Raw genomic sequence first — 12,903 nt, 5'->3', positions numbered from 1 at the left:
AGCGGGTCCTGCTAGTGCAATCGGTCACCTCCCCATCCTCCTCGCTCGCCCGGTGCGCCTCCATGCTCCCTCCTCGGTATCCCGGAGTCCTCGGGCCAAGTGCGCGTCTATTAGGAGGCGCGTGGTAGTGATGGCGGCGCTCAGAGAGGCTTTCCTGTCACTGGATACTACTACTCCCAGCCCGCCTCAGAGCCGCCCGAGCCAGCCCTCCGGTCTTTAGTTTACGAGTGGCAATTTGACTTGCTCTGCTGCATGTCTGGAGGGGCCGAGGGAAGAGTGGAGACGCCCCGGGGATTCAGGGATCGCTGCTTGGAAAGCCAGCCAGCCAAACAAATAAACAAAACCCACCCACCCTAAAAACATGAGGCTGCTGGAGAGGGCGAGGAAAGAATGGTTCATGGTCGGGATAGTGGTGGCGATCGGCGCCGCTAAGCTGGAGCCGTCGGTCGGAGTGAACGGGGGTAAGTGCCGCCCCTCGGTCGGCTGCACGGCGGCGGCTTCCACTTCAGAACCCAGCCGCGAGTCTGCGGGAGGAGCGGCCGCCCTGGTGCGGTGTGCGCCGCCGCCCTTCCCACGCCCGGCAGGCGTTTGCAGGTGGCTCTTACCTGCTAACCCAGAAGGGGACTAGGAATGGGGCAGAGGGATTGGAGTACAGGTTGCCTTTTCTGCGAGCAGTCAATGACTTCTGCTTAGTGCCGGGAGTGAGGTTACAGAAAATGAAACTTACTCCTCTTGCTTTCAGAGTAGCATCCCATGCCGAGGGACTTTAGGTTGCCAGGAGTTCCGTATCTGGAGTGGACCTCATTATCAAGTCTATTTCCGACTCCTCCCTTTTGTACTCCCCCAGCCCCAAGAAAAATATGCTATTGGAGAGAAGAAAAAAATGGACACCCTTGCCCCAAGCTTCGTCTTTTTGGCTCATATGATGGAGAGTGGTAATGTGCCTTAGTTGCTGACGCTCCAAAACCCCCAAGCTGACTGACACGTTGCACTCTTTCCTTACAGGATACTACTTCCGTGTGCTGCTGGGATTCAGTTGCTACAGCAGCAGTGTAACAGATGCAGACTGTTAGGCTGCGCACAGTGTATGCTTTGACAAGGGAGTGTGGATGGGTTAAAACCCCCTCAGATCTGGGAATAGTAGGAGCTTTGTAATGTGGTCTGTGGACACTGGTGGGGACATGGCAAGTGCCATTGGCCTTTCATACCCTCTCATCCACCTTAAGACAGCCTTGCCCTGCTTTTCATAGACATTAATTAAATTTCTTCAATTTATTTGTGTTTTTGACCTTGTGTGTTAGATCCCAGATTTATTGACAGATAAATCGTGCAGTGGATCCAAGTAGGGGCAGAAGAGAACATACATAATCATTTTCAAGTAGGAGGTACCCAAGTGGGTATTTGAAATTGTACCTTCTTGTTAAAACCTTCCGGAAGGGAATGCATAATATCTCAGAATAATAAATGGTTCCTTGTTTCCTGCATCCCTAGTTTCTCCATTTAGAAGTAGCTTCTGGAATCATTTAAATGGATTTAAGACACTGATGATTTCATTTTTTTTCCTTTCAAATTTACATATTTTAAAATTTAAGTGCACCATATAAAATGCATAGTTGTGACCACAACTCTGTCATTTATCATGCTGAAGCTACCAGTTTGGTCCCCCTCCAGTCCCCACAGGGTTTCTCTGTGTAGCCCTGGCTATCCTGGTGCTCCCTCTATAGACCAGGTTGGCTTTGAACTCAGCCCTGCCAGCCTCTGCCTCTATAGTTTTGATACACCCTTTCTGTGGGCTTTGGTGAAGTTTGGGATTTTGAGTTCTGTTCAATGAAGAACGTCTCATCCCTGGAGTTGTGAGAAGGGTAGTTCTAGTGCATTTGAAGTGACCTACTGAGCACACTATACTGATTGATTACACTATACTGATTACTGACTAGCTTTCTATTTGCTCAGTATTGAGATGAAATTCATGGTGATGTGGCCTGTAACTCTGTGGGAGCTGAGCTTGCCAAATGTCTTCTACCTTGAATTTTCTGAACGCTGTGTGGACAGGACAGTTTCTGAATGGTTGAATGAGTTTCTTGGGGCTTCTTGCTCTGGCAGGTAGAAGACAGGTTTTGTGATCTTGTTTGTTCTATTGAACACTGCTTATTGTGCTTTTGCACAGTATGTTGTCTTAGAAATATTTTCCATTTTCAACAATCCTTATGGCAGTAATACAGGTTTTTTTTTTGTTTGTTTTTGTAGTCATAAAATAGAAGCACAAACACTTGCTACACACACTCTACCCTGAACCACTTCCTCAGCAACCCCCTCCCTCCAAGTGCTTCTTTTGTAATGGTAAGGCCTGAAGCCAGGTAACACAGGGAGAGTTTAGTGTAGGGGATAATGGAGACAGCTTCCTCTTTTATAATAACACTGGCAAAAGTCTGTAATAATGGTTTTACAGAGAGCAGGAGAGCCAGAGAGAGAGAGAGAGAGAGAGAGAGAGAGAGAGAGAGAGAGAGAAATAATCAGAAAGCCCTGTAGAATACTCTATACTCTGATTTTTAGTTCAGAGGACCAGGGCAGAATCAACTAATTAGACATCACATGTTTCTTCTAGGGCCTTGCATGTGTGTAAACTACTTAAGAAGAGCCAGACAATTGGGATTTTCTGTGTAGTTGTTAGGTTGAGAGCTTAATTTTTGTGACCATGTCAGTTGATGGTCTCACAAGTAAATCCTGTTGAATAAAAAACAAAACTCAAAATAGGATCAAGCAACACTTTCACTGTGCTCCTTATCAACAAAAAAAATAATACAGGCAGAAATGTCACTGAAAATATTTCTCTCATAACCCTTTTTTGTTGTTTGTTTATGTTTTTTGAGACAGGGTTTCTTTGTGTAGCCCTGGAACTCACTAAGTAGACCAAGCTGGCCCCGAACTCAAGAGAGATCTGCCTGCCTTTGCCTCCTAATCACTGGAACTAAAGCCATGTACCATCACTATCCTCTCATCCTTATAGTCCCCTAAAGCATCTCTTGTAGGTTCCAAATAACAGGTTTTGCATGCTGGAAATGTGATTCTTTATTTTTTGTTTTGTTTTTCTTAGACAGGGTATCTCTATAGAGTCTCTATAGAGCCCTGTCTATTTTGTAGATTGCTATATAGATCAGGTATATGGCTTCTGCCTCCCAGGTGCTAAGATTAAAGGTGTACAAATGTGATTTTTAGAAGTTTAATCTATTAATTTTTTTTTATTTTTTTATTGTATTTTTTTGGTTTTTCGAGACAGGGTTTCTTCATAGCTTTGAACTCATTCTGTAGACTAGGCTGGCCTTGAACTCACAGAGATCAGCCTGTCTGCATGTGAGTACGGGACTAAAGGTGTGTGCCACCACCGTCTGTCAAATCTATTAATTAATGGTGTGTGGTGTTCCTGTGGAGGTCAGAGGACAACTTGCAGGAGTTAGTTCTCTTCTACTATGTGGGTTCTGTGGGTTGAACTCAAGTTATCTGGCTTGGTGTCATGCAACTTTACCCACTAGGCCATCTAGGCCATCTTGTCAGTCCAGGAACTCGGTCTTTTAAATGCATTCACAATAATACACTCTCCTAGACATGCTTTTATTTTATTTAGTTTATTTATTTCATTGTTTGGGACAGGGTCTCTTTATGTTGTTTTGTCTGGTCTGGAACTTGTTATGTTGATCAGGCTGGCCCTAAACTCACAGGGATCCACCTACCTGCTTCTACCTCTCAAGTGCTGGGATTAAAAATGTGCATCACCGTGCCCCCTACCCCCTCTGTTTTGGTACTTTTTATTTTACGTTTTACTTAATGCACCTCATCTGGTTTCATTCTTTGATGACTCAACTCAGCTTTGTTTGCTCATTTTCTTTTATTTTATGGCTGTTGAGTTCAGGTTCGTGCATAAAATGCACTATATTCCTGAGCTACATGCCCCTCTTCCCCCATCCTGCCCCTTCTTTTTGGACATTTATTTATTTATTGATTTATCAATCTAGGTTTTTTTTTTTTTCAGTGTAATATTTTTAATGATTTATCTGAAAGGTCTGACCCCATCCCTTGTTACCTCCTCCTGAGAGAGAGAGAGAGAGAGAGAGAGAGAGAGAGAGAGAGAGAGAGAGAGAGAGAGAGAGAACCTCAGTCCATATACCCTTTGGAGCATGGTCAAACTCCCTCCCCACCTGCACTCCTGCCAGAAGCCATCAATTGAAGAGAATTACACTTCAACATCCTTATTGCTATATATATATAGTTGTAGTTGTTTGCTTTTTGTTTTTCGAGGCAGGGTTTCTCTGTATTGCTTTGGAACCTATCCTGGAACTCACTGTGTAGACCAGGCTAGCTTCAAACTCACAGATATCTGCCTGCCTCTGCCTCCCAAGTGCTGGGATTAAAGGCATGTGCCAGCAACACCCAGCAAGAAGAAACTCTTTGTAATGCTGAAGAATTAGTAACATTCCATAGAAGCCATTCCTGGTCTGTGTAGACCAGACTGCCAAAGAGTGCTGGGATTAAAGGCGTGCCCCACCAATGCCCTGCTATCCTTATTGCAAGTTTTAAGGATTCTCTTGAATAGCTTCCTGTCTAGGCTGTTACCTTTTAGGGTGGGGTGAGGGTAGGGTTTTACATGACTCCTTTTCAATCACCCCTAGTCAACTGGTAAATTAGTCTTGAAGAAAATGGATGGCCAACCTAGAGTCCCCTACTATTAAAGAAATTAAATAACCTTCCACACGGGAAGAACTATAATAGGTATTAGTTTAAGTTAATTAATTCTTAGTTCACTATGCTTTTTAACTTAGTTACGTTTACTTAAAATATATATATACATACATACAGTGCCTGGCAGTGATGGTGCACACTTTTAATTCTAGCACTCTGGAGGCAGAGACAGGCGGATCTCTGTGAGTTCGAGGCCAGCCTGGTCTATAGAGCGAGTTCCAGGACAGCCTCCAAAGCTATATTTTAATTTTAATTCATTCATTTTTTTTTTTTTATATTGTCTCATAATGTAGCCCTGGCTAGCCTAGCATTAGCTATATAATCTAGGCTGGCCTTCTCATGGAGACCTTCCTACCTTTTCTAGGATTGAAAGCATATGCCCAAAATGCTGCAGTTTTAGAATATTTTAGATGATACTTGGAGGTGGGATTGGCGTAGATGAGGAATGGCTTCTATGGAATGTTACTAATTCTTCAGCATTATAAAGAGTTTCTTCTTGCTGGATGTAGGTGGCACATGCCTTTAATCCCAGTACTTGGGAGGCAGAGGCAGGCAGATATCTGTGAGTTTGAGGCTAGCCTGGTCTACAGAGCCAGTTCTAGTACAGGCTCCTAAGCTACACAGAGAAACCCTGTCTTGAAAACAAAAACAAAAGAAAAAGAGTTTTTTCTCTTGCTGTTTAAAAGACTGGGTGAGGCAGGCAAGGTGGCACACCCCTGTAATCCTATATTGTTAGGGAGGCAGAGGCAGGGGGATCTCTGAGTTCTAGGACTGTCAGTTCTATAAAGAGACCTTGTTTCAAAAAGCAAACAGCAACAACAAAATAAAACGAATGGGTTTTAGAACTCAAAATGGCTTCATTTTTCTTAGTGGCCCATTTTTCTTTTGATTATGTGAGTTCCATGTTTGTTGACTAATATTTGAATTGCATTTAAAGGTAAAGGCAACCACTAGCTAACTGAACTTTATACAGATCTGAATCTTATTGTTTTGGTGACCTGGGAGATATAGTCATTAGCCTAGTAAAGGGCCAAATTTATATCCTAGTTTCAATGCGTTGTTCTGTTTAAGTATTTGCCTAGTTTTCATTTCTGCCCTGGGTGACCTCTCATCCTGAGGAGTTCCCAACTTGGGGCCACCTGTTAGCCTTACAGTTGTGTGTGTCAGGGAGGAGTCTTGGTTCTCTTTAATTCCCCCATTCCCCCTGAAAGCTCCATTGTAAGTAGCCCTGGAATAGCCCCACTACGTTTCTTGGGGTAGAATTATTTAGGTGTGCATCTTTTGTAACAAGAGTCCGTGTGGCTTGTCTCTAGAATTTGTAACATTGAAAGGGTTAGTCCACTGAATCGAATGCCACATGTTATCTGCATACGTATATCTTTGGACCTGTCTTTATCTTTTACTTGTTGCCATGTCACTGATTCTCTAAGACTCTTCCAGAAATTCTGGAGGTACCACTGCAGACTGACAAAAAGTGAGGGACTGGATGGGGAGTAAAAATAACACGAGTTAAAATTCAGGTAGTTAGCATTTCTGGGAGCAGTCTTCTTCTAAATTGAGTCAGATCCCCTGCCTGTGAATTCTGCTTGTTAGCTGACCTCTTTCGTTGTTGGAAAAGTGTCTGCCCACCCCTGAGACAGTGATGCTCAGTTTTGAAAGCAGCGTGCCTCTTTAAAACTGTGCTGCAAATGGACCAAGCGCCTTTCATGCTTGTCCCTTTGTGCCCTGCTGTCCCCCCCCTCTCTCTCTCTCTGCTGTCCCTCCCTCCCTCTCTCCCTCCCTCCCTCTCTCTCTCTCTCTCTCTGCTGCCCCTCCTCTCTCTCTCTGCTGTCCCTCTCTCTGCTGTCCCTCTCTCTCCCTCTCTCTCTGCTGTCCCTCCCTCCCTCCCTCTCTCCCTCCTTCCCTCTCTCTCTCTCTGCTGTCCCCCTCTCTCTCTGCTGTCTCTCTCTCTCTGCTGTCCCCCCCTCTCTGCTGTCTCTCTCTCTGCTGTCTCTCTCTCTGCTGTCCCTCCTCTCTCTCTGCTGTCCCTCTCTCCCTCTCTCTCTCTCTGCTGTCCCTCTCTCTCTCTCTGCTGTCCCTCCTCTCTCTCTGCTGTCCCCCTCTCTCTCTGCTGACCCTCTCTCTGCTGTCCCCCTCTCTCTCTGCTGTCCCTCTCTCTCTCTCTCTCTCTCTCTCTCTCTCTCTCTCTCTCTCTCTCTCTCTCCTGCCCCCCCTCTGCTGTCCCTCTCTCAGCTGAAGCCTTTGGGTCAGTACCAGGTATATGAATAGCTTATTACATTGTTTGAGGGAATTTTTGTTTCTTTTATTTTATGTTGTCCTACAAATATCTAAGATTTATTTGTGGGGTAATAAGTGTTTATTGAATGAGTAAATAGTGATTTCTTTCAGAGTTTGGTCATCCATCTATATACTAATAATATCAGCAGATGTGGTAGAGGGTTTATGATTGCGATCATATAATTTGACATGAAGCAAACCTAGTCTAGCAAGAGATTGCCTGAGAAATACATCAGAATGACAGAAATTTGTTCTCTTAGTTCTGTAGGCCAGATGTCCAAAGGCTATGGGGAAATCCTCTTTCTCACTTCTTTTAGCAAGTACCTTTGGCTTCCTTGACGGATGATATCATAACCCCAATCCCTGCCCTGGTTTTACTGTATGTCTATAAACATACAAACATCACTCTCAGAGTACCAGTCCCTGGGGCTGCCTGCCAGTGCTGCTCAGTGGTAGAGTGCTTGCCCAGCATGTGTAAGATCCTAAGTTCATCCCTAGTACTGCAAAAATATAAGCAGATAACTACCCAGTTGCAGGAAAACCTCATCTTGATTTCCTCTACAGTAGTCCTATTTCTCAATACGGTCCCACTATAGATACAGTGATACAGATACAGTGTAGATAAGAATTTCAGGAACACACGTCCAGGAGAACCAAGTAGTGTATCTCCCAGCTTCTCAGCCTGGGCCCTGTGGACGCTGTAGACGTGATACTAGCATGGGCACACTTCACCTGGGGAGAGTGTCGCACAAGGGAACAACACTAATGGTGAAAGCAGTCTTCTTTCAAATGAACTTATTTGCTGCAGCTGCGTCTCTAACAGTAACTCATTGCTCTTTTTTTTTTTTTTTTTTTTAGGACCGCTGAAGCCAGAGATAACTGTGTCCTACATTGCCGTCGCCACGATATTCTTTAACAGTGGACTGTCGTTAAAAACAGAGGTACTGTCTCCTGCAGGCACACGAAGAGCAGTGCAGAAAAGCTAACTTGTCCTGAGTGCTGAAATTTCAGGGGCCTTGGTGAAGTTGTTTACTGTCTGCAGGCTTCACTGTGATAGAAAATGACTTGGACAAGCAGCAGGACTGGCATGCTGTATCTATATAGGAACTGCAGAGTTGAGCATTGAGGACCTAAGCATGGGACCTAAGCATATTTTGTTGTATTTACTTTTTTTTTTTTCTTTACCTTTGTAATAGCCTTGGCTGGAACTCACTTTGTAAACCAGACTGGCCTTGAACTCACACAGATCCAGTTATCTCTGCTTCTTGAGTGCTGATATTAAAGGTGTTCACCACCATGCTTGGCTGAGTGTTTTGTTGTTTTTTTGATGACTTTTTTTTTTTTTTGAGAGAGAGTTTCTTTGTGTAACAGTTTTTTTGAATTTTCTCTGTAGACCAAGCTGCCCTCAAACTCATAGAGATCTGCCTGCCTCTGCTTCCAAAGGGCAGGTACTAAAGACATGTGCCACCACCACCCGGCTTGATGACCATTCTTTTAATGAAGAAATTGGTATGAAAAATATCTTTATGAAGAGATGTAATCAAGGAAATAGAAAATAAGACTGTAATACTACATCTCACTACAGAAACAAGTTGTGTGGTATAGTAATAATTAAAAATGTATTTTTTAGCTAGGTACGGTGGCACATGCTCCTCATCATAGCGTCTTGGTTACTTTTCTGTTGCTGTGAAGAGACACTGTGACCAAAGTAACTTTTTTTTGGTCTTTTGAGGCAGAGTTTCTCTGTAGCTTTAGAGCCTGACCTGGAACTAGCTCTGTAGATCAGGCTGGCCTTGAACTCACAGAGATCTGCCTGCTTTTGCCTCCTGAGTGTTGGGATTAAAGGTGTGCAGAACCATTGCCCAGCCAGCCAAGGCAGCTCTTAGAAGACAGTGTCTAATTGGGGCTTGGTTACAATTTCAGAGGCTGAGAGCATTATCCTCAGGGTGGGGAGCGTGGCAGCAGACAGACAGACATGGTGCTGGAGAAGTAGCTGAGTTTGCTGTTGATACAACAACCAGGAGGCAGAGAGACCTTATTGGGTATGGTGTGGGCTTTTGAAACCTCAAAGGCCACCATCAGTGAAACACCTCCAGCAAGGCCACACCTCCTCCCCTTTCCCAAATAGTTCCACCATCTGGGGACCAAGCACTGAAATGTGGGCCTGTGGGGCCACTGTCTTCAGATGCCTTGTATTCAGAGCACTGAGTTTGAGATTAGCCTCAGCCACACAAAACAAGAACCAAAATAAGGAAATAGTTTTTCTTTTAAAAATTTGGTTTATTTTTCAATGGTATATATAAACATAAATTGGGAATATATCATTAGTATGGTAATGGACTTTATATCTTTCTTAAATTATGGAGAAAACTGTAGTATGTCTGCTCCACTAAGGTATATTGAGGCTCTTTAGGTTCTCACTGATCCAGGCTTCACTGAAATGCATTCTCTCAAAAGTAAAGACACCGAGAGAGGAGACAGGAAGAGATGTGACTCTGTTTCACTCAAAATGCAGGAAGAAAAGAGGTAATTCTGGGCGGCTTCTCAGGACTTCCACAGGTATAAAAATAAAGTTTCTGGGGACTGGGAGAGGCTTGATGAGTAATCCCTGTGCAAGTGTGAGGGGTGGAGTGTGTGTTCTCAGAACCCACAGAAAAGCTGGGTGGGTAGGGGTGGAATTCCCTGGTAAGATGGCTAGCTAATCTAGCCAAAGGGGAGTTCTGGGTTCATGGAGACACCCTGCCCCTCAGCAGACAAACTGAAGAGTGATTGAGGAAGACACAGGCCTCCAGATGGAAGCACATACATCTATATCCACTCATGTAAATGTGCATCCCCATGCAGGTAAACATACTTAAACACACAGCACACACATGCGAAAAGTAAATGTCACATCTTATTCGTGGGGAAATCCCATAATGTGGATTTTATTTTTTTCGTTCTTAGTTTTCTTTTGGTCTTCTGGGACAGGGTTTTTCTGTGTAGTTCTGACTGTCCTGGAACTCACTCTGTAGACCAGGCTGACTTTGAACTCACAGAGATCTGCCTGCCTCTACCTCCTATGTGCTGGGATAAAAGTGTGTTCACCACCACAGCCCAGCATTTCCCCGCCTCCCCTGAGAAAATTGCTTTAAGTGGGACAGTGTGGGGGATGCACTCCTTTAATCCCAGCACTCTGGGGGCAGAGGCAGGTGGATTTCTTTGGAGGCCAGCCTGGTGTACAGAGTGAGTTCCAGCAGAGCAGGGGCTTTACACAAAGAAATCCTCTCTTGGGGAAAAAAAAAACAAAAAACAAAAAAACAAACAAACAAACAAACAAAAACAATAAATAAGGCATGCCTTGGATCTCAGCACTCAGGGGGCAGAGATAGATGGATCTCTGTGAGTTCGAGACCTGCCTGGTCTAAAGTACTTAGTTCCAGGACAGCCTCCAAAGCTATACAGAGAAACCCTGTCTGGAAAAACTTAAAATATATAAACAAATGCCTTTAAAAGTTAAAATTCTGGTTCAGCTTTGTGCCTCTTACTTTTATTAGTATTACTAGGTTTTATTTATTTTTATTCTTTGGTAGTTTCATGCATTTATACAGTATATCTTGATCATATCCACTCCCAACTTCTCCATTCATTTCCCCTGACTGCAACCCATGCTTCTCCAGCCTTCATATCCTCTTCATCCTTCCTTCCTTCCTTCCTTCCTTCCTTCCTTCCTTCCTTCCTCCCTCCCTCCCTCCCTCCCTCATCCAGTTAGTGCTGCTTTAACGAGCATGAACAATCAGTAGGTACACATGTGAAATGAAATAACCTCCTGTTCCCAGCAGCCATCAGTTACCAGTAACTTCTTAGTTACAAGTAGAACCTCATGAATTCCTCCCCCTTCTGTGCTAAAATAATTACTACTATTTTTAAAGATTTATTCTTATTTTATGTGTATGGGCATTTCGTCTGCATGTATGTCTGTACCATATGCATGGAGGTGCTTGAAGAGTCAGAGGAATGCATCAGATCCCCTGGAACTTAAGTTATATACAGTTCTGAGCTGCCATGCTCGCAACTGGGAATTGACCTCGGGTCTTCTGGAATAGCAGCTTAACTGCTGAGCCATTTCTTTAACCATCCATGTTGGGATTCTTGACTTAGTTGATTTTGTGCAGGTCTTATGCAGGCAATCACAGCTACCAAGGGTTCATGAGTACAGCTGGCATGTCATGTGTAGAAGGCAGGGTTTTACAGCACTCCACCTGCCCTTAGAGTCTTTCTGTCCCTCTTAAGATATTCTCTGAGCCTTGTAGAGATTGAGATATTGTCTATGTAGGACCAAGCAATCAACAATTACTTATTTTTAGCACTTTGAATAGCTAGGAGTTTTTATATTAGCTGATGTCTACTGTAGAAAGGAGCGTCTCTGACCAAGGTTGGGAGCAGCATGAATCTATGTGTATAAATGTAAATATTTAGAAGGAAGTTTGGCAGCATGCCTGTCCCATCATCCCATGATCTCCCCAGCCATGGGCTTTCAACCAGGTTTACAGGGCCAGGCAAGAATTCTTTCCTGTGGAACAGGCTTTAAATCTAATTTTAAAATTGGTTGGTTACCTTCATAACAGTAATGCCATTATGTGCCTGGTGGGCACATCTAAGATAGCAGGTTTATATTCTGGACCCTTACACAGGGTCCAGTCTTAGATAGTGACGACTTTTATCCTCCAGTAGCCTTCTGGCACTAAGAAAGCTAGCTAGCAAAGAAATTTTCAGTTCAGTTCGGGCTTGATTTCTCTATATGCTATAACCAATGTGCATAGTGTCCTCAGCAATAGGGTCTTACCCTGTAATTATTGTGTGTAACCAAGTACAGTGGCAACAACTTGTGTTGTTTGATGCACCTTTGGGGTTTCCCCAACCAAAACTTGTAAGGAGATAGCTCATTCCTGACCTTGAGATTTTCACTTAATAATCCATGTCTTCTAGGGGAAGCATGGTCCACCCATAAACGATACACCCTTTCAAACACTTAAAAATTTATTTGTACAGACTTGTTTATTTTCATTTCATGTGTATAGGTGTTTTGTCTTCATGTATATCTGTGCACCATGTGTGCATTGCCCATGAAGGCTTAAAGAAGTTGAATGCCCTGGCACTTGAGTTACAGACCTGACATGCGTGTTCTGGTTACTGAACCTGGGTCCTCTAGAAGAATTGCCAGTGCGCTTACTGCTGAGCAATCTTCCCAACCCCCAAAGTCTGTCTTAAAAATTATATTTTAATTATTTATAAAATGATGGGTTTCTATGGAATTTTAAAATACCTTCTTAGTTATGGTTAACCCAGCCCCCAGCCCCTCCTTTCCTTCCATTCCCCTACTTCTAACCCTGCTCAGAACTTTAATCTCGGGTATCCCCCCTTCTTCCGTATCTTGTGTTCTCTCCTCCTTCCATGAAGGCCTGTTGCCCTCTCATGAGCCCTTTCTGAACCTCTACAGATACTCCAAATTAAACACACAAGTCTAAAAATCTGAAGCTGGGATGCACATGTGAGAGATTATACAGACTTTGTCTTTCTGGCCTTGGTTACCTCACTATAATTCTTTCCAGTTCTATCCATTTTTCTGTATATTGAATGATTTTATTTTTCTTTACAACTGAATAAAATTAATATATATATATATATATGCATTCATTATTCATTCATCAATTGATGGACATCTAGGTGGATTCCATTTCTAGCTATTGTCAGTAGAGCAGCTAGGATACACACGCACACACGCAGGTTTTTCTGTGGTAGGATATGGATCCTCTTTGTATGTTGCCAAGATTGTAGCTAGGTGACATGGTAGTGTGTGTGTGTATGTATATTATATTTAGGTTATAGATCTCTGGTAGGATATGGATCCTC

At 43.5% G+C, this 12,903-nt stretch overlaps 2 protein-coding genes across 4 annotated transcripts in view; one reads left to right on the top strand and one right to left on the bottom strand.

Moving 5' to 3' along the window:
- The window catches only part of Lsm6 (LSM6 homolog, U6 small nuclear RNA and mRNA degradation associated), a 355,072-nt gene that overhangs the window by 75,879 nt on the left and 266,290 nt on the right, over positions 1-12,903 (bottom strand). The gene's annotated exons all lie outside the window — the stretch shown is intronic.
- The window catches only part of Slc10a7 (solute carrier family 10 member 7), a 219,627-nt gene continuing 206,824 nt past the window's right edge, over positions 101-12,903 (top strand). The window contains exons 1-2 of one of the 2 annotated variants that reach the window (XM_051205885.1): positions 101-461; positions 7,870-7,952. In XM_051205885.1, the coding sequence (XP_051061842.1) occupies positions 362-461; positions 7,870-7,952 (183 nt within the window). In that variant the 5' untranslated portion in view covers positions 101-361. The remainder of the gene's footprint in view (positions 462-7,869; positions 7,953-12,903) is intronic. The other variant, XM_051205884.1, reaches the window with a different exon arrangement.

The sequence above is a fragment of the Phodopus roborovskii genome, unplaced genomic scaffold, assembly GCF_943737965.1.
Source record: "Phodopus roborovskii unplaced genomic scaffold, PHOROB, whole genome shotgun sequence".
NCBI lineage: Eukaryota > Metazoa > Chordata > Mammalia > Rodentia > Cricetidae > Phodopus > Phodopus roborovskii.
This window is presented reverse-complemented; position numbering and strand designations above follow the sequence as displayed.